Consider the following 20,918-nt stretch of genomic DNA (forward strand, 5'->3'; position numbering starts at 1 on the left):
CATTGCCCCATAAAGGAGGTTGGGGCATTTTTGGATATCTGAGGGGGGCTCTGTGGTGGGGGTCAGATCGGATGCCAGGTGAAGTATGGGTGGGCACTATCTAGTTAGAGATGAAGGATGGGCCTTCGTAGCATCAGGAAGGGCCTGGAGATGGGAAAGAGACATCAGCAAATAGCTAGGTCCTAACGGAGGTCTCAGGAATGGTGACTTGTACAGCCCTGTTCCCAGCCCCAGGGTCCCCGTCTCCTTCCAGGAGCATTAACTGGACCCAGAGACCTTAATTCTAACCCAGGTCTGCTGCATTCTCCTGCTCTGTGACTGTGAGCCTGTCCCCTCTCCTCTTGGGCCTCGGTTGGCTCATCTGTACAGTGAGAGGTTGGGCTCTGTGAGTCAAACTACAAAGACCGGACTGGAGTTCCTCCAGCTCTCACAAGGCAGAGCGTCAGCTGTGAGTCACACAAGACCCTGCTCTGAGGGGTTTCCCACTGACGGAAGAGACCGGCAGTGCCTCAAGGGGAGAAGAAAGACCAGACCAGGATCAGCTGAGGGCTCTGTGGGCCGCATGAAGAGGGGGGCATGTGGGTGGGCCAGGCGATGGAGGAAGAACTTAGAGTAGGACAAAGAGGGAACAGCAAATGGTGTGTGTAAGCGTGGGGACAGAGGGAGAGGCCCAGTACGGAGTGAGGTGCAGGAGGCAGGCTCCCCAGGATTCAGTGACTGACTGGGTACAGGGGTTGGGTGGGTAGAAGGTGGGGATGGAGTTGTTGCCCATGTGTCTGCTTGGGGTGACAGTTGGCAAAGTGAGCCCCTTGACTGAGAGAGGGCATCAGAGGAAAAAAAATTGGGAGGGAGTTGCTGAATCGAGACTTGTTGAGTTTGAGGGGCCCAGGGAACATTTTAGGGGGATGACCAACGAGGCAGCCTGAAGTTTATACGCTTCAGCACGTAGACATGGGGTCACAAAGGCCAGGGCCCAACCTGGCTGGTGACCATACAGGGACAACACACAGAAGCTTTTAGGTCAGAACTGACCCCATGAAATTTGGGCCTCTGGTCACTGCTCGTAACTAGAGCCTCACCATATATGAGGTCACCTAGGAAGTACCAGGGCAATGGGAAGTACTGGCACTGGAGGGCAGGTAGCAAGGGAGAACCCCAGGAAGGAGCCTGGGAGGGAGCCAGCAAAGAAGGGGAGGAAAATCCCCCAATACAGAATCATGGAGACCCGGGGTGATTGGGGAGATTTTGAACAAGGCAGGAATGACCAACAGTAATAATAATCATAGCTGCTAGCATCTGATTACATGTTGCTTACCATACATTACCTCCAACTGGTGAGATGTGTACCATCCCTGTTCCCATTTACAGAGGAGGAAACTGAAACCCAGAGGCTGAGAGTTTATGAGAGCAGCAGAGGAGGCGGTCAGGACTAGCAGAAAGTGGTTTTCAGAAGCATGGCAGTGCTAGGTGCAGTTGGAGGCATCCACAAAGGGTTCTGATGCTTTGGGTTTGGAAGGAGCAGTTAGGGATGTCGGTAGGGAGAGGCAGGGCAGTCACAGCGCTGAGGCCCCAGCACCCTGGAGATGCTGGGTTCTGACCCTGTAGTCAGCAGGACCCAGGGATCTGGATACCGAGGCACTTCAGAGGCCTTTCTTTGGGACCCACCATCCAACCAGTCACCAAATTACAGGGACAGGGATTCTGAAAGTTTTCTTTCAGAATTTTGGGCTGCCAAGACCTTTTATTTCTCCTTTCCCCTCTCTCTTCCCCTGGTCTCTGCGCGTGAGTGTGTGCGTGCTTGCATGCTTATGTGTGGTGGAGGCTGGCTGCATGAACTGGACAGGGCCCAGACACTATCCAATAGAACTGTTTCTGTGGCTCAGTTTCACCAATAGCCAAGAGGTGTGGAATGCGAGCTAGCCTACCCGTCTCCCCCAGGCTTGATCACATCATCAGAAATTCAATCTAGTTTTTCTGGGCTGCCCTGAACATCTCCCTTCCACCTTCCCTCCCCTCTTCCCAACTTTCAGTTTCTTTTCAGATCCTGCTGTCTTTGGGGAAGAGGTGGAATGTGGATTGCTTACAACTTTCCAGCCAAAATCCCCACTTAGGGAAGTCCCTTTTAAAAGGGAAATTGAAATTCTCTCCTAGTCTAGTCCCCAGCCCTACCCCTTCCTCTCCACACTGCTCATCACCTCTCCCATTCAGCCTCTTCCACCAAATGATCTGGACCCAAAGTACTGTTACCTTACAGCTTTGTGACCCCTACAAGTTCCTTCCCTTCACTGACGTCACCATACCCACTCTGTAAAATAAGGACACTGGGTACCACTTGAGGTGTGGCAAGGGTTCAGTGAGGTATTGTGTTGAGGCAATTGTAGTGTGAAGAACTGTCTCCACCATGTCCTAGCTGTGTGGCTTTAGGCCCTTTATAAGCCTCAGTATTCTAATCTGTAAAATGGGAATGATAAGACTACCCACTTCTTAGGGTTATCGTGAGATGAATGAGCTAGTGCCAGCCAGCAAAGCCCTAAAACCAAGCACCTGAGGTGCAGAGCGGCCAGGACATTCAACAATGTTCCTAGACTCAACTACATGACAGGCTGGGCAAAGGCCTGACACAAAGTTAGCACTCAACAGGATGCTCATTCACTTCCCTTCCCTCCCTAGGTGGGAGTCTAGGACCCCCCCTAGAGGGACTGACCGGGCTGATCCGGGCTGACCAGCTGCTGAGCTGTTTAGAGGGAAATTTATTTAGCTCAATCAATTCCTTAAATGGTAAATGAATCTCTCTCTCTTCAGAACCCTGAGGATTCTCTTTCTCTTGTCTTATACACTAGAAGTGTCCCCCTGGACCTCCTTCCTGGGACCTCCTTTTAGTGACTTTTTCGAGAAAGATACTCTGGAGCCCCCCTCTAACACACACTTCATCTATCTCTCCCCTCCCAGTCCCTCCACAAATTCTCCTTCCCTCCCATCTGACATCCTGGTGGCCTTCCCCCATACTCCAGGTTATGCCTATGAGAGACTGAGCCCCTGGATGCATTTTTCTTCTTTTCTCCTCAGTCCACTGAACTTCAAATTTACTGGATTTTTTAGTTCTTCCAAGTTCTGAGTTTCTCCCACCTCAGGGCCTTTGAACATGCTGTCCCCCCACCTAGAAAACACCTCTCTCCACTTCTCTACTTGCTGAATTTCTACCTTACTGTGAAAACCCAGATCAAACCACTCCTGAGGACTATCTAGATTCCCGAGGAGGAAGGAATAGCTCTCCCTACCACATACTCCGTACCTCTGGGCTTAGGGTTCCCACTCAGTGCTTCTCACATTGTATCTACTCAGTGCTGGGGATTATGACTGCAGCCTCAGACTTAAAGTCAGAGATGCCTATTGGAGTCCCAGTGAAGACATGAAGCTGGCAGTTACTGGATCAATAAGTCTGGACTTCAGAGGAGTTTGGTGTGTCCCAAATTTGAAGCCACAGGACTAGATGGGATCCACTAGAGAGGAGTGATTTACAAAGACAGCCCCTGGAAAGGGAGCCAGCAGGGTGATTTAGCTTGATGGACAGTAAGAAAAGGGGAGATCAGGAACAGGGGTGCCCTGAAAACTGAGGGAAGAAATGGTTTCCAGAAGGAATGAGTGATCCTCCATGTCAAATGCCGCTGAAGGGTGGAGGAAGGTAGAAGGAGAGACGTATGGGAGGTGTTCAGGGGGCAGAAGTGACAGGACGTAGGGAAGGACTAAGGATATTGGGCGTGAGGAAGAAAAAGGACTGAGGATGGTGCGCAAGGGCCTGCTTGGACCAATGGGTAGAAGGTGGTGCTGAGCTGCCCACAGGAAGCCTAAAGGAGAAGCAGCGGGGTACACGTAGAAAAGGAGAGATCAGTTTTGGACAGATTGGGTTGAGGTATCTTTGGAATGGCATTAGGATCACATAAAGTCAGTAGGATCAAATGATGTCTTTGGGTCTGTGTTGGGGCCCCCTGACCCGCAGAGATCCCCTGGTGTCGCAGATGAAACAAAGACTTCCCAGGCAGCCTGTGCTAGCGGAGAGAAGGCTGGCAAATGTCTGAGGGACAAATGCCTCGATTGCCTTCTTCCAAGGTCTTCTATTGAGTGAAGTAAGCTTAAGGGCGTGTAACATTCATGTAAGGCTCATCAATCAATGTTAAACAGTGCTGATACAGAAAACAGATGTTGTTCAGGGATAACAATTGAAGGGAGGTTGGGATCTCCCTCAGGTCACGGTGTGTTGGACACAAAGACTTTAGATGGCCATAAAACAGGGATGGTGAGTTCATTTTGAGTTAAACTTAAAACCTCTGCTTCTGGTACAATAAAAGGATCAAGCGAGGTAAAAGAAAAGAGCAAGCTTCAAAGGACATAAAGCATCTCCTCATGGCCTGATTCTCACTGGGGCCCACTGCTATAGCATCGAGGCACGCATGCATCCAGCTTTCCTGGTTTTCCAGTCAGGTCTTACAGGCTTTGTTTCCTTTGCCTGGCCTTCGCAGGGTTCCAAGTCTTGATACTTTCCCAGGGGGACCCCAACAGGTCTGGAGAAAAATCTGTTTGAAAGAGAGAAAAAGATCTCTCCCTCTCTTTCTCCCCAACCCCCATGCCCAACCTACTCTGTGTGTATCTGAGATAATCTATATGGTTACAACTCTGAAATTAATATCTCTATCCCAGATCCCTCCAGAACTCTAGCTGCCCTTGGAGATCACACCAGGTGTCCCTCAGGGACTTATAAGACAGAAAAACAGGCCCAAGTGGACACAGATTAGAGGGGACAAGGTTGGAAGCAAGAAAACCAGGGAACACTCAGTCAGACTGGTCCAGGCAAGGCAACAGTGGCCTGAATTAAGTGATGCCTGAGGGCAGAGGAGGAGAAGATCAAGTCCAGAGACATTCAGAGAGGACAGAGCACCAGAGATGATTGGGGTGGGGGGAACTAGGTTCCTTGTGGAGGGAGAGGGGGTTAGAGGAGGAAGGGAAACAGCTCCAGGGATCCACTGGGTGTCGGGCTGCCCTGAAGTCACCTGTACGTGGAGACCTCACAAAGGGCAGGGAATGGGTCATAAGTGGCCCTTATGGGGTAAGAAAGGGGGGGCTGCTGTTGACCACCAAGTGGATGAGTCCAGGTAGCAGTCCAGAGACTCCTTCCTTAGCCATCAGCACCCTCTGCCCTTTGTAGGGAAACTTAAGCAGGACCCAATCCTGGTCTCAGTCCTGAGTAGGACATGGGAGAGTGTGTAAGGGAGAAGCACAGGGACAGGTGCTGGAGGCCACTCACTGCTCACCAGATGGATCCGAGACCCGAGAAGGGCTTGAGGCCTGGAGATACCACGATGAGACCATGTCTCTCCCCTGCTTTAAACCTGTCCATAGCTCCCTACTTCCTCCTGAAGAATGTCAAACTCCCTAGTTTGGCCTTCAGAGTCTTTGAAGCTCCAAGCCCAGCTAGCCTGATTGTAGGTGGAGTCCACTGGCTGGCAGTGCCAACGTTCCATCAGTGGAATGACCATTTCAGCCTGCAGATCGCCAAACCTTTCTCCATGCTGCCAGTGCTACCTGCACGCTGTGCCCCGTGTATGGCTTCCTGTTTCCTGTTCATCCATCAAGATTCAACTCCAGGGACCCCTCCTAAAGGCTTTTTGGTCCCACTGTGCCTCATAGAAACCAGTTTCACCACCCTGTGGCATTTTACTGGGCTGGAGTATATCTCTTCCTTTCTCTTTCTATGGCACTGTGAGAGTCTAGAGAGCAGGAGCCAGTTCTGGATCATCTGGTCTAGCCTACTTGGGGGATTGTGGGTTGGAATGTGTGCAATGGGAGGATCAGGGGTGGTAGCAGATGCTCCCCTACCTTTTGGTTCAGTCTAACTCAGTTTGTGGGAATAGGGAGAACTAAGAGAGCCAGAGAGAGGTGAAAGCAGCTTTATTCTGGGAGTGAAGGGCAGAAACATGGAGAGCCCAGGAGACAAGGCAGAGTCAGGTAATCTTCACCCTCAGAGAAGGGACATGGGATTATGCAGTGCTCCCAGACCATCCTTCTGCTCATCCTGGCTTGGTACAAGTCAGCCCCAGGACCATCATGCAGTGAACCTGAAGTCTGTCTCCCCAGACCTCTGGAAAACAGACAACTGTGACTCTCCTCTGGGATCCCAGGCTACAGGGGGTGTAGCGGAGCATGCCAGACTGCCTGGCCTCGCATGCTGCTGTGCCATGAACTAGCTGGTGCTTTGGGGCAATTCGTTTAATGGCTCTGAGCCTCAGTCTCCTCATCTGAGGATAATGGGAATAATGATGGTACCCACCTCACAGTGTTATGATGAGGCTTAAAAAAGATAATTGCATGCAAAGTTTAAGCATGGTACATGGCAGAGAGTCAGATCTGCAATACATATTATTTGCTATGACTATTACTACTTTATCAAGAGCCCTGGGTTCCGGTCCCAGTTCTGTCATGTTTTCCTCTCCGGGTTTGCCTAATTTTCCATATGTAAGATGGGGCGTTGAAAGGTTAAATGAGATCATGAATATGGCAGAGGGTTCTAAGGTGAATGATTATCTCTGCCATTCTTCACCTCCCTGGGGCTGGAGGGGGTTAATCACCCCCACTCTGTGAGATCTTTACTGGACTGGCTCTCAGTCCAGGCAGTTCTTGATGCCACAAGGCCAGCCCATCTCCTCCCCTCTGTCCACAAGGCAGAATGAGAGGAAAGGGCTGACCAGCAGGGATTGTGGTTAGACAGGACAAAGGACTTCCTTCTGGGCTGCAGGATACTACTCTGGAAAGAAGTCAGAGGTCTTGGGATTGAGGCTGCTGGGGAGAGGGGTTGCTTTGAGGGAAATGACCAGGCTAGAATGGACTAGTGGGGGTGAATCAGTTGTGCAGTGGCCTCACTTCCAGAGACTCTGGAGCCTGCCCTAAGGCTCCCAAGATCTTTCTCTCTCTCTCTCTCTCTCTCTCTCTCTCTCTCTCTCTCTCTGACACACACACACACACACACACACACACACACACACACACACACACACACACACAATGGACAGAGGAACAAAGATAACAATAAGGACACTTGAGGACAGCCAGCCAGAGGCAAGAGGCCACTCACTAGACATAGGCTGTTTTTTCTGTCCAGAACACTCTTTCCAGGGTCTGGAATGAGTGACCCCTCCTCATCCTTCAGGCCTTATATGAGAGTTAGCCTCTTCAGGCAGGACCTCCTGACCAACAAATGCATTCATTCAACACTTACAGAGTCCCAATTATGAGTTAGGTGCTCTTCTAGGTCTGTGAACAAGACCAAGTCCCTGCTCTCCACGTATAAAGTAGCACCTAGCCCATCTTGTCCTCAAACACAGAACACTTTATCTCTGACCTCTCTTTATTGTCTGTCTCTCTAACCAGAATGTAAGCTCCATGAGGGTAGGGGCTTCAACTGCTTGTTTCTCTAATGTGAACCCAGTGACTCTGTGTATAAACCTGGCACAAACCACTGATATGTGTCCTTGATAAATATTTGTTGAATAAATAAGTGGACACAGAGACCGGAGATAGACAGACACCCAGAAACAGAGCCATGCTGAAAGGTGGATGCGGACATTCAGAGGTGCACAAGAATTATAAGGCTATTCAGACACACAGGATGATCACCAGGACAGCGCCTGTCAGGATGACCCTGAGCCTTCCTGCCTTCCCTTAGGCTATTCAGCTTGGTCACCAGGCTGGGAGATGGAGTGACTCCTGCCCTGGAGCTGACTTGGTGCCCAAAGTCAAGACCTATCCTGGTCCCCGCACTCCCCGTTCAGGACACAAAGTTGGCATTATTTGAGGAGCCCTGTTTGGAACTCTTATTTTACTTTTTTTAGGTGTGTTCTGATGAGCCGAGATGTTAATATCGTTAAATCTGCCAGTCTTTTAAAAATGTATGTGGTGGTCCGAGAAGGGCAGGGATAAATATCCCCGCAGAGATCCCAGCCTAGCCCGTGGGGCCCCTCCCACTTCGGCTCACCCCGCCAGGTCCTGAAGCCTTCCGGGTCTTGCCTGACACTGAAGTGCACGGACCTGGGGCTCAGGCCTTGCCCTCCCCCAACCCTCCCCCGAGGCCCCGCCTTTAAGCCCGCCCCTCTGTGGTCGTGCTCTCTCCTGGCCCCGCCCCTCACCGTTCTCACGGGCGCAGAAGAACTAAATGTCTCTTTCTCTTGCCCAGAAATTGGTAGTTAATATTCTGTCACCGATGCTTCCACCTGGAGGGAGGGAAAATCTGTCAGACAAGATGGGAAAAAGGCTCCGCTACTCTCTCCGGATTTACGACCACTTCACCTAGCCCCGCCCCGCTCAGGTCGCCTCCGGCGTTGCCCTCCCAAGTTCCGCCCCCCTCTACCCGCTCCCAAGCACCGTCTAGCTCAATTTATCCAATCCCTGACTGACCCTCGGCTCTTGGGATACGCCCCTTCTCACCGACAAACGGCGCCGTACTCTGTAGGTCCCGCCCCTTTTTCAGAGCACACCACTTCCCCGCCCCTGTCACTCTCGCTCTGGGTCTCTCCCACCCCTCTTCCCGCGCTCACGTGAGGCGCGGACGCGCGCCGTAGCAGCTAGGCCGGCGCGCGGAAGGCACGTCGGCCAGGCCGGCGGTCCCCGGCAGCAGCAGCAGCAGCAGCAGCAGCAGGTTGTGCGCAGGCCAGCGCCAGGTGGCGCCCGGCGGGCAGTGGCGCTGCGGACTCAGCCAGCAGGCGCCCAGGCTGCGGCGGGCTGGGGGCGCCGGCAAGGCCGGGCGCCGACAGTCCCAGAAACACAACTCCTGGTCCAAGCGGTGCGAGGGCGTGGTCCGGGGCCGCCTGCCGGGAGATGGGGCGGCAGTCACCCCAAGAGGGTACTACGAGCGGGGAGGAGGGGCCGCCTCCTATCAGTTGCGGCGAGACGAGGGCTGCGGTCGCTTCTGGTCGATTTGAAGGGACTGGGAGGGGATTTGGCTCCCATCCGGGTCTGCCTAAGGACCTGGGCGCCTCCTCCCCCACCTGCCAGACCAGGGCCCTTGATACTGCTGGCGCCCTGCCCCAAACCCCCTCACCAGGACAGAAGAAAATTCACCACGAAGTGGGCAGTCTCAGTGAATAGCATGGTGTCCAGGCTGCCTGGCCCGCCTTCGGCCTCTTTTAATACCTGCCCAGGCGTGGAGGGGGAGGCCTGAAAGCCTATAGTCCCCCAGAGCCTGGCTGTTTTTAGCCAGAAGCCTCAGCCGGTAAAATCGGGTGGGGGCAGCACCTGCTGGGCCCAGTCCGTTGTCTGACTTCACTAGCCACTTTAGTGGGAGGGAGCAGGTCACCAGATCTTAATGATCCCCTGAGACACTCCCCCCCAGGATTTGGGACAGAAGGACAAGGACAGGCGGGCAAGGAGAGGCAGAGGCAGCAAGAGGGGGCTGAGAGCAAGAAGGTCAGCTGCCATTGAAGAAACCCCTATTCCACCCAGGGGCCTCCAACCTCCAGTCACACGCCCTGACCATGTGCTCAGGTAGAACCCACACCTCAAAAGTCTCCCTGTCCCCAGGGCCCTTTTTTTCCTTGCTTCAGGGCACTCTTAAATGACAGCGGCAGAAAGCTGCTCAGTCCGCTCCTAGTTCAGGGATTTTTATTATTCATTTTTAGAGAGAAGGAAAGGGAGGGAGGAGGAGAGGGCGAGAAACATCAATGTGAAAGAGATATAGTGATTGGTTGCCTCTCCGTGCACAAGCGTCCCAACAGGACTGAAAACACAACCCAGGCATGTGCTCTGACTGGGAATTGAAATGGCAACATTTTACTTTGTGGGCTGATGTCCAACCAACAGAGCCACATCAGTCAGGACAGGAATTCTTATCTGAAGGCCAGGAATTAATTTCTGGGATCTCCAGGACCCCCTAAACTGTCTGCAAAGTTCCAAACACAAGTATATTTCTGGAAAGAATCTAAAAATGGTCCCTGACACCAACCTCTCCACCCCTCCAAAAAAAGTCCTTGATCTTTTCAGAAAGGGAAACAGGTTCAAGGGGTGGGGTGGGCAGAGAAAAGCCAAAAGTAAAGCTCAGGATTCCTACTACTCTGCCTGCCCTTCAAAGGGTGAGACAACTTTTTCACACCCCTATCCTGCCCAGAGCATGGGTTAAGGGTTCAGGGCTTGGATCCTGGGCTGGGCCCTGCTCCTCGACCCCTTGGGATCTTGAGGAACATGCTGGCCCAGCTCCCTTTCCCACATTGCCAGTTTGGTCTATTCCCCCGCCCCAGTGACTCATACTGGCTGCTGGGGAGAGTGGGCAGCTGTTCTGAGCCCCCAGAGTTCATCCAGTACAGGTCCTGACTTGCCCCCACCAAATGTGCAGCCATATTTGGGGATTTAATCTCCTCTTTTCCCTTCTTGGGGAATCTACCTCCTCTTATTCCTTCCCCTTTTCCCTGTCTCCAATCTTTCCCTCCCTGATAGCCTTCCCAGCAGCAAACAAACAGGCTCTAGTTTTTCCTATCTTTGAAAAAGAAGAAAGCCTTCCTTCAACCCGTGTCCTTCTCAGCTCCCCTTCACAGAGAACATTCTTGAAAGAGTTGTGTACACACGCTGTTTCTACCTCCTCCCTTAGCCCCTGCAGCAGGGCTTCCTCCCCCACCATTCCACAGGAACAGCTCATCAAGGTCTCCACTCCTTGTTGCTAAATCCAAGTGATGCTCTCAAAGCTTTATCTGACTTGAACCCTAAGCAGTGGTGACTTGGGCACAATCAAATACTCCCTCCTGTTTGAAGTACTTTTGTGTCCTTATTTTTTTAGACATTACGCACTCTTGATTTTCTCGCTATCTTACTGATTGCTGCCACATGGCAAATTTCTCATCCTCTGCTCACTGCCTAAATGTGGGTGTTCCTGGGCCCGCTGCAGTGTGTCCCAAGAGAATCACATCAGTTCCCATGCCTTTGGTGTCCACCTGTGTCGGAAACTCACTTCTTTCATTCAGCCCTGACCGCTCTTCCATGCTCTGCACCTGTCTCTTGGCCCCTCCCCCTGGATGTCCCACTCACAGGACTCATGCCCTACACCTGCCCTTCCTTTCAGGTTCCCCAGCTTGGCCATTTTCTCAGTTGCCTGAACTGGAAATCTGGACTTAGTTCCAGACTCTTCCCTTTCTCCCCCTTTTTATATTCAAGCAGCTACAAAATCCTGTCCTCTCTGGGCTGTATCGAAATCCCATTGCTTTTCTCCATGTCCACTGCTAACACCTGGTCGGAGTCCCCATCGCCTTTCACCCACCTGGGAGGCTGCAGCAGCCTCCTTAACTGTCTCCCTGCTGCATGTTCCATCCCTTAGGTAGTCTCTTCCCGCAGAGCAACCAGGGTTGTCTTTCCAAAACATGGTTATGTCCCTCAGCACAGTGTCTTCAGCAAAAATGTTCCCGCACTGGGACATTTTCCACCTCAAGGTCTTTGCCTGCATAGCTGCTTCTCATGTCAGTTTCAGTGTCAGTTTCTTGGGGAAGCAATTCTGAAACCCCAAACTGACTCTGATTTCTGTCTCCTCACAGCACCGTGGCCTCTCCTCTGTGGACCTAGCAGTCGTTCATTAACTAGTCTAATCTGCAGATATTCTACAGACTCCTGAGCCCTCCCATTTTTGGTCCGGGGATGTCAGGATGAATATGACACAGTCCTCCCCATCCTCAATGAATCCATATCGTAATGGCGTAGACAGTCATTCAACAGGTATCAAGTAATGTAGGTAAGTACACAGTGGGACAGATAGGTGCTATGGGAGGGCAAAAACAAGTGGTCACAGTAGCCTTCTTTGAGAAGTGACAATTAGTGAAGCTCTGAAGGGTCAGTGGGATTGGGAAGGAGGCTATTATTCAAGGCAGAAGGACCAGTGTGCTTAAACATGGGAACAATGTTTTGTGAAGAGCTGAGGAGTGTCCAGTGTGGCTAGGCAGCGATGTAAACAAGCCATTGATGAGATTTATTTATTTTTTAAAGATTTAATTATTTATATTTAGAGAGAGGGGAAGGGAGGGGAGAGAGGGAGACAAATATTGATTGGCTGCCTCTGGGGACAGCCCTGCAACCCAGGCACGTGCCCTAACCAGGAACCAATCTGTCACTGTTTGGTTTGAAGGCTGGCGCTCAATCCACTAAATGACACTGGCCAGGTCCATTGATGGGATTTAAATGGGAGGATGACGTGGCTGGGTTTGTGGTCTTTATAAAACCAGTCTGGACTGGGAGAATCAAGCAAGGAAGGAATCAGGGAAACTTGTTAGGAGGCTGCTAGAATAATCCAGATGAGCAGCAATGGGGAGTTGGAGGTGGAATTGGAGTAGAATGGACTGTGGTCATCTGGACAGTGGGGTTGGGAAAGAGAAGGGGAATGAAAATGATTCTGGTACTCTTACTTCAAGATTGGGTGGAGAGAGGCCGTGGGAGCTGGGCCACCCATATTCCTGTGGTCTCCAACTCACCGATCTACCGGGTGTTGGGTTTCCTGATGTTTTCTCAGGGCCCCTCATTCATCCTTTTTCCTAGAGGAGCAGGTGGAAGCCCAAGGTAAGAAGACCCAGGATGAGGCAGAGGGGAGTATAAAAGGAAGAGTCTGGATGTGATGGGGTTTCAGGGAAAATGACATCAGGGGTTTCCTCAGAATCTGGAGATTCCATTGTCTCTGGCTCCACCCTAAGACTCACAAATTCTGAGATGCTCAATCTCTGGGGCCCAGATCTTAGAAATCTTGGGAGCCATCTAGGGGATGTGAGTCTATATCTGAAGACCACCATTTCCTGACAGGTTCCTAACGTCAGTGTGCACTTCCCACAGGTTGGCCTGATGCCCACTGCCTACCTGATCCCCTGAGATCAGAATCATCGCCCTAACCCTGGAGGTCGGCAGCTTATGTACCCACATTGTACTGAGGAAGACTTACAGGAGTTAAGGAACTTTCTCAAATTCATACTGTTAAAACAAGGCAGGAGCAGGATTGGAATCAAGGTTTGTCTGACATTAGAGTCTGTGTTTTTAACTCCTGAACTATATTAAGCCTGTTGACCCCTGGTTGATGGGCTCAGTAAGGGAAGCAGGCTTTGTGGGGAACTTGCTTGTGACTGGAGTTGCTGCCCCCTCTTATATGAAGTGATGGGAAAGAGTAGTGCTGACGTCAGTTGTTGTCATGGTGATACAGCAACCCTTTTCCTGCTGTCTCCATAGTAACCTGGGGGTCCATCTGTACTCCACCCCCTCTTCTAAAAGGGGGCTCTTTAGGGAGGGGGACTGGCTAATAAAGTGTCTAAGAGAGAAGTCAGGGAATGCAGTGATTCAAGCATCCCCTTTTCCCTAGGCCCCTGCCCATTCCTCAGGTCCAGACAATAAGGCTGGGATCTGGGATTCCTATTTGGGGTCTGGGGACAGCTTTACTCTCTTGGGTGAGGGAGGCAACTCTGTATTTACCACTTGGGGATTCCCCTGGAAATTCCCCCTACCAAGTTCCCAGGTTCCTGAGCAGACCTGCTGGGGAGTTGGCAGAGTGAGGCAAGAGGGATTCCCCAATCCCCTCTCAGATTGGGCGTCACCCAGCCTCTGGAGACAGGCTGGCCAGCTCTCTGCTGCCCCTTGAAGCCAAATGAGGAGCAGCAGCAGCAGCAGTCTTTCTTGTCCTTCCTGGTGCTGTACTCACACGACTTTACTGAAACCTTCCACCAGGTGTCATTAATGTCATTTCACAGATTTGGAAATGGAGACTCAGAAAGACTAAGTAGCTAGCCCAAAGTTGCACAGCTTGTACATGGCAATCGGGACTAGAATCCAGGACTCGAATTTAGGCCAGTGACTTCTCCAGTGGGAAAGAAAAAAAAAAAAAAAGCAACAGAGAACAGAATGGAAAAGGAAATGAGAAATAGGAGAGGGAAGCAATCTAGATTGGAGCCATTCATGCTCCCTGTCACCTACAGAACAAAATTCAAACTCAGTGCCTCAATCCAGCTTCTCTTCTGTGAATGCATCCCTGCCTCCCCTGAATTCTGAGCTCTGCAACGGTGTGGGATTAGATTCAGGCCTAGGCTCTCAGTATCTGGTGTTGCCCAGGTAGGTACTGGTGAAAGTTGATTGAACTGAATTTCTTAACTGGCCCTCCACTTTCCTGCCTCCAGCCTTTGCCCACAGTGTTCCTTCCATCTGCTTTTTCCTTACTTATGGACATTCTAGACCTAACTAGACCCAGGGTCATACCCAAGGTATGTGTCTGGAGTGCCTGGAATCTTTGCATCCCTCACTATCCAAACACATGGGAGGAGGCAATAAATCTTTTTAAAGGAAAGGAGGGTTGAGATGGGATGAAGTAAGAGAGGTGAGAGAAAGGAAGAATGGGAATGAGTCAGCATTTTGGGGCTGGCAAGGTCTAGAGAGATCAGCTGGTCCCCCCACAATCCTTTTTTAATTTTTTCAACCAGTGAGGAAAGGCCCTGAGGGAAGGGACTTGCCTGAGTGAGGCCTCCCAGCAAATCATTGCTAAGCCATGTGAATTCTGTGAGGGTCAACTTCACCACTGAATCCCCAGTGTCCTCCACAGGCCTGATGGACTTATATTGTCTGTGCCAGGGGCAAAGCCCGAACTAGAACACAGAGGCCTGATACCTGCTCACACTGTCCACTCTTTACCCCTTCTTTTCAGGCTTCTTTTTCTCACAGGCATACTCAGTCTTCCAATCTTTGCATAAACTGCCTCTGCTCCGGGATTGTTTTTTTCTTCATATTTACCTATTATTTTCTGTTGATGCTGTGCTTACACCTCAAGGGAAGCTTACTTATGGCCCAGCCTGGTCAATTATCGTCTCCCATCTCCTTGACAATTGGCCCAAGGAGTGTACATGTGATTTAAGAAGGGCCAATTGCTGCCCTTCCACTGGTAAGTATACAGAAAATACCTCTCCCTTCTTGGGATTTCTTAGCCGTTTGCAACCATGTTGCCTGCCCAGGAGATAATCAGGGATGAGAGAGGAACAATGGGGCAGTCCTGATGGGGCTGAAACCTTGGTTCCATCCTGATAGATGTCTGGTTCCTTTAGTTCTTTCTTTAATCACTAGGTTATATCCTTCCCAGCCACTTGAAACAATCAATTCCTTTTTTGCTTAAGCTAACTTCAGTTGCTGTCAATGGCAAGACCATATCAATGCAGACGCTGGTAATTTTTTCTAAGATGACAACAGCCTCCTAGGGAGGGGGAATAGTATTTACAGGGAATGAGGTCCTTTTTCTGCAGAACAGCAGTATGGGTTGGTTGTTAGGCTGAGTAGGCCTACATTTAGTTTGGTGGTGATGGAAACAGCTGGGTTATTTCACTTATTAGAAGAACTGAGGGGTTCTCCAAGCAGTAACTGTAGAGAAGGGGAGTGAAGGAGGAGAGAGAAGCCAGCACTAGGCCCTAAAGCCAGGCATTATTCTGGTGAAGGGAAAAAGATAGACGTGGAGGGGCTATCAAGAGCCAGGATATTTTAAAGGACCAGCGGGTGAATGATCATCTGAAGCCCTCACTTTGAAGTAGACCTTTTGGTGAACATCCTCTTCTTCAGTAAGTCTACATTTGGCACTGCCTGGGAGAGCATTTTGTGTGGAAGTCAAGAAGTCCCCTTTCAGGTGACCATGGGATTCTGAAGTGCTCTAGGGACAGTTTGGCTTTCTACCCTATGTGAATTAGGTAAGGGAAATTGAATCAATTGTACTTAGATCTCAGGAGACAGGAGAATGAACCTGATCTTTGGATTACATATATTTTTTCCCAATATTAAAATAGTACAGGTTCATGAAAGCAAAATTGGAAAGTGGAAAATACTTGCTCAGCTAAAAATACACTTTCAGGCAACTTCATGTCATGGGCCCCTCTTATGAATGGCTTTTAAGTCTGAGGACACAGGAGTGTACTAGCATCACCTATCAGTTGGGGGACCCCAGGCAAGGCACTCAAGGCTCAGTTCTCCTACCTGTAAACTAGGAATTAGAAATCAAAGTTTTTGAAACAATTTCTTCCCCAATCTTTTTCTGGTTCCACCACTTCTAGGAGAAACCAAGGTCAAGATGGACAGGTAACTCTAAACTCTTCCAACAAAATCAGAGGTGCCCAGGGTCACAAAACAGCGGTAGCAAAACCTAATTCCATCTTGGGAGAATTAAATGGGCCTGTTGTGGGTGGTCATTCTCTATTCTAAGTTGTCTGCTGATCTTCTCCAATCCTGACCTTCTCTAGGCCCCCAGAGTTCAGAACAATAATGTGATCTTCTCTGGAGGCTATGGAGAGAGATGGGGGAGAGAGAAGGATGAGGGGAAAGAGCCTGAGAGGAAAGGGTGCTGGAAAAGGGGTCATGGCTAGCCAAGAAGTGGGGGAGAGAGAGGTGGGCCCCCGGCCAGAAGAAAATGGAACGGGAAAGGCGAGTCCTTGCGGTTAGGAGGATCCAAGGGAGGAGGCAGCCATAGGGAAGGCACTATGGGATAGCGCTGAGCAGTCAACTGCCTGATTCGACGGGACAGACATACACGGCCAGCCCGGAGTGGAAAGAACAGTTTATGCTGTGCTTTATTAAAAGGTGCATCATTCTTTTATTTTAAAATGTGCATCATTGTCTCGTGCTCGGCGCGCGCGACGTGCTCAGGCACACTCAGGTGGCGCGGGCCCGGGGGCTCCCGCTCATAGCCAGGTAGACGTCGATGGGCACGTGCAGCAGCGTCAGGCAGTGGCAGCCAGGGCAGCGTCGAAGCGGCCTAGGGAAAGGAGTGCGACAGGGGGCGCTGTTGGGATCTTATCTGTGGAGCGCACTTGGGGTCTCAGGTTGGGGCGCGAATGTTGGGGCACTTACCTGGGGTGGGGGTGAGTGGGTCTGGGGACGAAAAGTGGGACTGGGACAACCCAGGAGCGCAGGAGGGGCCGCGGGCTCACCTGACCGGGTTGTGCTCCGTAGCTACCGGCTCTGGGCTGTCCTGGGACTCGGGGGCGGCGGCAAGGCCAGGGGAGTCTCCGGCTTCTATGGGGAATCTCCGACCCTGATGGGGATCCTGGGCACTCATGTCCAGGCCCCGGGTCACTCTGCATGGGGAGGGGCGGGGCGGTCAGACCGCTTCCGGACCAACGGGCGCCCCCACCCGGCCCCCGCCCCCAAGGCCTTTGCTCACCTGCTGGAGGCCGAGGCCCGTCCCAGGCTGGAAGCAGCTGCCTGAGCCCTGGCCGCGGGAGGACGCTCCGGTCCAGGCACAGTCGGGCAGATGTCTGCGGCGCGTGTGGGCCCATGCGTCGAGGGGCAGGGCTGCATTGTGACTCAGGCCTCGGCGTGCTGACCTCACAGAACCCGCTTCTTGCTCCAGGGAACCCTCCCGCACACCTAGTGCGGCCGTGAGCAGGAAGCCGCAGGGCCCCCGCCATGACGCCTGGAGGCTGGATGGCGCAGACCTCCAGCAGCCCAATGGGGGCGCAGCGGGCGACAGCAACCAGCTGCGAAGAGGCGTCCACAAAAAGGAGCCTGGCGTCTTAGGAAGCACTGGCACCCCTCCACACCAGTCTGGGCTGCGACTCACTGCTTGGCTCGGGGGTGGGAGCATGGCGATGACTTAACCAGGGGCGCTGGGTTTGGTGGTGGTGCTGCTGAGGGCAGGTAAAGGCACTACCCATTTTGGCCAAGGGTCACAATATCTACATCACAATTGGACTGGAGTTTTAAAATGTCTGGCCCTCTCCCTCCACACCATCTGCGGCTGCTGTGTCCAGACGGAGCATGTTCTAGCGCTGGGAGCTGCTGTGGGTGAAGACCTTGGGGGAAATAGGACCCGGCCGAGGGCGATGGTGGAGTAGAGCTGCCTCACAGAGGCAGCATGAGCTGAGGGTGATAGGAAGGAGGCGCTACACAGCATGGAGGACTTTCTTCTCTCCAATGGGTACCAGCTGGGCAAGACCATTGGGGAAGGGACCTACTCAAAAGTCAAAGAAGCATTTTCCAAAAAACACCAAAAAAAGGTGGCTATTAAAATTATAGACAAGATGGGAGGGCCAGAAGGTGAGCGGGGGCCCCTTTGGAGGAAGGGAAGGCTGGCTGAGGTGGGTGGGGCTTCCTCCTCCCCTTTAGTCTGAAACCAAGGAAAAGGAGAGATGGTGCCTCTGGAGAAGGTCATTAGGGAACAGCGATGCTGGGAGTCCAGGAACATCAGACCCTCCAAAATCCAAGATTAAAATGGCAGGGGGCGAAGGATCCTCAGTGGCAGAACCCAAGCCCAGCAGGGGAACAGAGATCAGCAGAAAGGCCATGACCAGGGCTCCCAGAAAGCAGAAGCTGGTGTAGAGGCAGGTAGACGGGATAAACACTGGGCTTGTAGGAGGAACTGTTGGTCAGGAGGCAGAGGTGAGAGGTGCTGGTTACCACACTGTAGGCAAATCAGGCCTTATAACAGATTCAATGGCTCTAACAGTCCCCCAAGCACTTGGATACCTATGGTCTCACAGGCCGCTCACAACAGTCCCTGAGGTTGGCAGGGAGTGGTACCTTTGTATAAAATATTAACTACAAAAATAAGGTGAATATTCTTTGCTCTGTCCAAGCACCTAGACATTTAAGACTATTAAAAGAAATTTGACATTGTGATTAGAAGGCACCAGACCCAGCCAGACACAGTGGGGTGGCAGGCAGATGTTGGAACGCAGGAGCCAGGAGGGAGGAGTTACACCCTTCAGGACGTGATACCCTATCTCTTTTTCCTATTTCCTCAGAATTTATCCAGAGATTTCTACCTCGGGAGCTCCAGATTGTCCGTACCCTGGACCACAAGAACATCATCCAAGTGTATGAGATGCTAGAGTCTGCTGATGGTAAAATCTACCTGGTGATGGAGTTGGCTGAGGGAGGGGATGTTTTTGATTGTGTGCTGAATGGAGGGCCGCTGCCCGAGAGCCAGGCGAAGGCCCTCTTCCATCAGATGGTTGAGGCCATCCGCTACTGCCATGGCTGTGGTGTGGCCCACCGGGATCTCAAGTGTGAGAACGCCTTGTTGCAGGGCTTCAACCTGAAGTTGACCGACTTTGGCTTTGCCAAGGTGTTGCCCAAGTCACGCCAGGAGCTGAGCCAGACCTTCTGCGGCAGCACAGCCTATGCCGCCCCCGAGGTGCTACAGGGTATTCCTCATGACAGCAAGAAGGGTGATGTCTGGAGCATGGGTGTCGTCCTCTACGTCATGCTCTGTGCCAGCCTGCCTTTTGACGACACAGACATTCCCAAGATGCTGTGGCAGCAGCAGAAAGGGGTGTCCTTCCCCACTCATCTGGGCATCTCGGCTGAATGCCAGGACTTGCTCAAGCAGCTCCTGGAACCAGACATGATCCTCCGGCCTTCAATCGAAGAAATTAGTTGGCATCCATGGCTAGCGAGTACTTCATAAAAGCAATGGCAAGTCCTCCCCAATAAAGCAGGGGGAGAAAGCAAATCCAAAACCTGCTTCTAAAATGGTGATATATTTTACACTTTAAGTTTACTTATCCTAAAACTTACTTATGCCTTCTCCAGCCTTACTTCTCTTTCCCTTTAAAGATCTTCATGGAACCAGAGGGCCTCATTCACACTTCCCTTTTATTATGGCTGACAAGTGATTTTCATATGGGTATTTAAAGTTAATTAAATTAGATCCCAGAATCATACACATACAGGGTGAGGAGAGACCAATGACCAAGAGCAATTGGCGCCACTGTTCCAACTTTCTTTCCAAATAAAGGCAGAAGTACTGAGAATGCAGAATTGGCCTCTTGACTCCTCGTCTTGGTAAGAAGTCTTTTGGGGGCCGTGTCCCTTCCTCATCCCGAAGGTCAAGATGAGTCTGAGATGAGGACAAGGGACTTCCTCAGGACCCAGGCTACCTCCCATCTCTCCCGCCCCCATCAACCCACCCCACAGCTCCAAGCAGAAAGCCATTGCATATTGTGTGTGTCCTGCCCTGATTCCAGGGCAGCTGCCAAAGGAGACAAGAACAGACCCGCAGATACCTTCCAGCTTCTGTTGAATCTCTTTAATGCTGTTAACGGCAAGTCTGGAAAACGTTCAGGACAGCTCTTTTTTCTTTCTTTTTAATTACAAAACTAACAGCTGTTAGAATCTTTTTTTTTTTTTTTTTTTCCTTTTTTCTTTTCCTGGCTACAAAATACTCTGGGGAGATGCATTATAATTTAAAATATATAATATTGCACAAAAACCAAAAGATCAATTAAACTAAAGAAATTACAAAGAGAAAACCCCCATCCCATCAAAAGATTCAGCATACTCTCCATCCCACCCCCTCACTGAAGGTTCGAAGTGGAAGTGACCACCACTCTCTTGGTATCCCTGCCTGGATCCCATTAAATCATTGGTGAACACACCAGACTATGTACAAGAATCACCAGAGCAGCATCGTGAAGCACCAGGGTCTCCAGGGATTCCTGCAGCCCCTCATTCCCCCAAGAGAGGTGTAGCTTTACCAAAGTGGAGGATAAGAGTCATAAAGACTGGGTCTGCCTTCAGGAAGAAGAGCTTTTTCAGAAGCCTGATAAAAGTCTCAAGAATTCACCCCTAGCATATCCCTTCAAGAAGCAGAAGGGTTGAGGCAGAGAAATTGGGCTTACCAGGGATGTAAGTACTCAGCTTTGATTGCTGCTCTGTACCACTTGGAGCTGGCTTGTATCCTAAGATCCAGGTGAATCGAGGTGGGTAGTTGGCTGGACAAGGTACCCTGCCAGGCAATGCACAGAAGGGCCTGAAGTGGCCCCTCCCTTCTTGGGGAGGGGAAGAAAAGCAAGAGCAGAGTCTTGCAGGTGGCACAGCTGGGCTAAGGACTTGGGTGCATCTGACGAACAAGCCCTGGGAAAGGTGTTGGGGACATACCAGCCTGGACTGGATGCAAAAAGGTG

At 51.3% G+C, this 20,918-nt stretch overlaps 2 protein-coding genes across 2 annotated transcripts; one reads left to right on the top strand and one right to left on the bottom strand.

Annotated features, from left to right (window-relative positions):
• Positions 1 to 16,555: 16,555 nt before the first annotated feature.
• Positions 16,556 to 20,915, bottom strand: FAM229A (family with sequence similarity 229 member A). The gene is made up of 3 exons (XM_090269028.1): positions 17,174 to 20,915; positions 16,941 to 17,087; positions 16,556 to 16,765 (listed from the first exon to the last, which is right to left on the bottom strand). The coding sequence occupies exons 1-3, from the start codon at positions 17,308 to 17,310 to the stop codon at positions 16,663 to 16,665; spliced, it is 387 nt and encodes a 128-aa protein (XP_090125154.1). The 5' UTR covers positions 17,311 to 20,915; the 3' UTR covers positions 16,556 to 16,662.
• On the top strand, positions 17,746 to 19,758 carry TSSK3 (testis specific serine kinase 3). Its single transcript, XM_090269029.1, has 2 exons — positions 17,746 to 18,048; positions 18,756 to 19,758. Exons 1-2 carry the CDS (start codon positions 17,904 to 17,906, stop codon positions 19,418 to 19,420), a joined length of 810 nt encoding a protein of 269 aa, XP_090125155.1. The 5' UTR covers positions 17,746 to 17,903; the 3' UTR covers positions 19,421 to 19,758.
• Positions 20,916 to 20,918: the final 3 nt, after the last annotated feature.

This window comes from Furipterus horrens, unplaced genomic scaffold (assembly GCF_987537825.1).
Source record: "Furipterus horrens unplaced genomic scaffold, mFurHor1.1.pri manual_scaffold_3, whole genome shotgun sequence".
In the NCBI taxonomy this organism is placed as follows: Eukaryota; Metazoa; Chordata; class Mammalia; order Chiroptera; family Furipteridae; genus Furipterus; species Furipterus horrens.

Bases quoted from the DNA above. Each gene is read 5' to 3' on its own strand.
- FAM229A (XM_090269028.1), bottom strand. From the start codon at position 17,310: ATGCAGCCCTGCCCCTCGACGCATGGGCCCACACGCGCCGCAGACATC. The intron at 17,088-17,173 runs GTGAGCAAAGGC...CTCCCCATGCAG, and splicing joins CGGGCCTCGGCCTCCAGCAG to AGTGACCCGGGGCCTGGACA. The intron at 16,766-16,940 runs GTGAGCCCGCGG...TCCTTTCCCTAG, and splicing joins ACGGAGCACAACCCGGTCAG to GCCGCTTCGACGCTGCCCTG.
- TSSK3 (XM_090269029.1), top strand. From the start codon at position 17,904: ATGGAGGACTTTCTTCTCTCCAATGGGTACCAGCTGGGCAAGACCATT. The intron at 18,049-18,755 runs GTGAGCGGGGGC...CTATTTCCTCAG, and splicing joins CAAGATGGGAGGGCCAGAAG to AATTTATCCAGAGATTTCTA.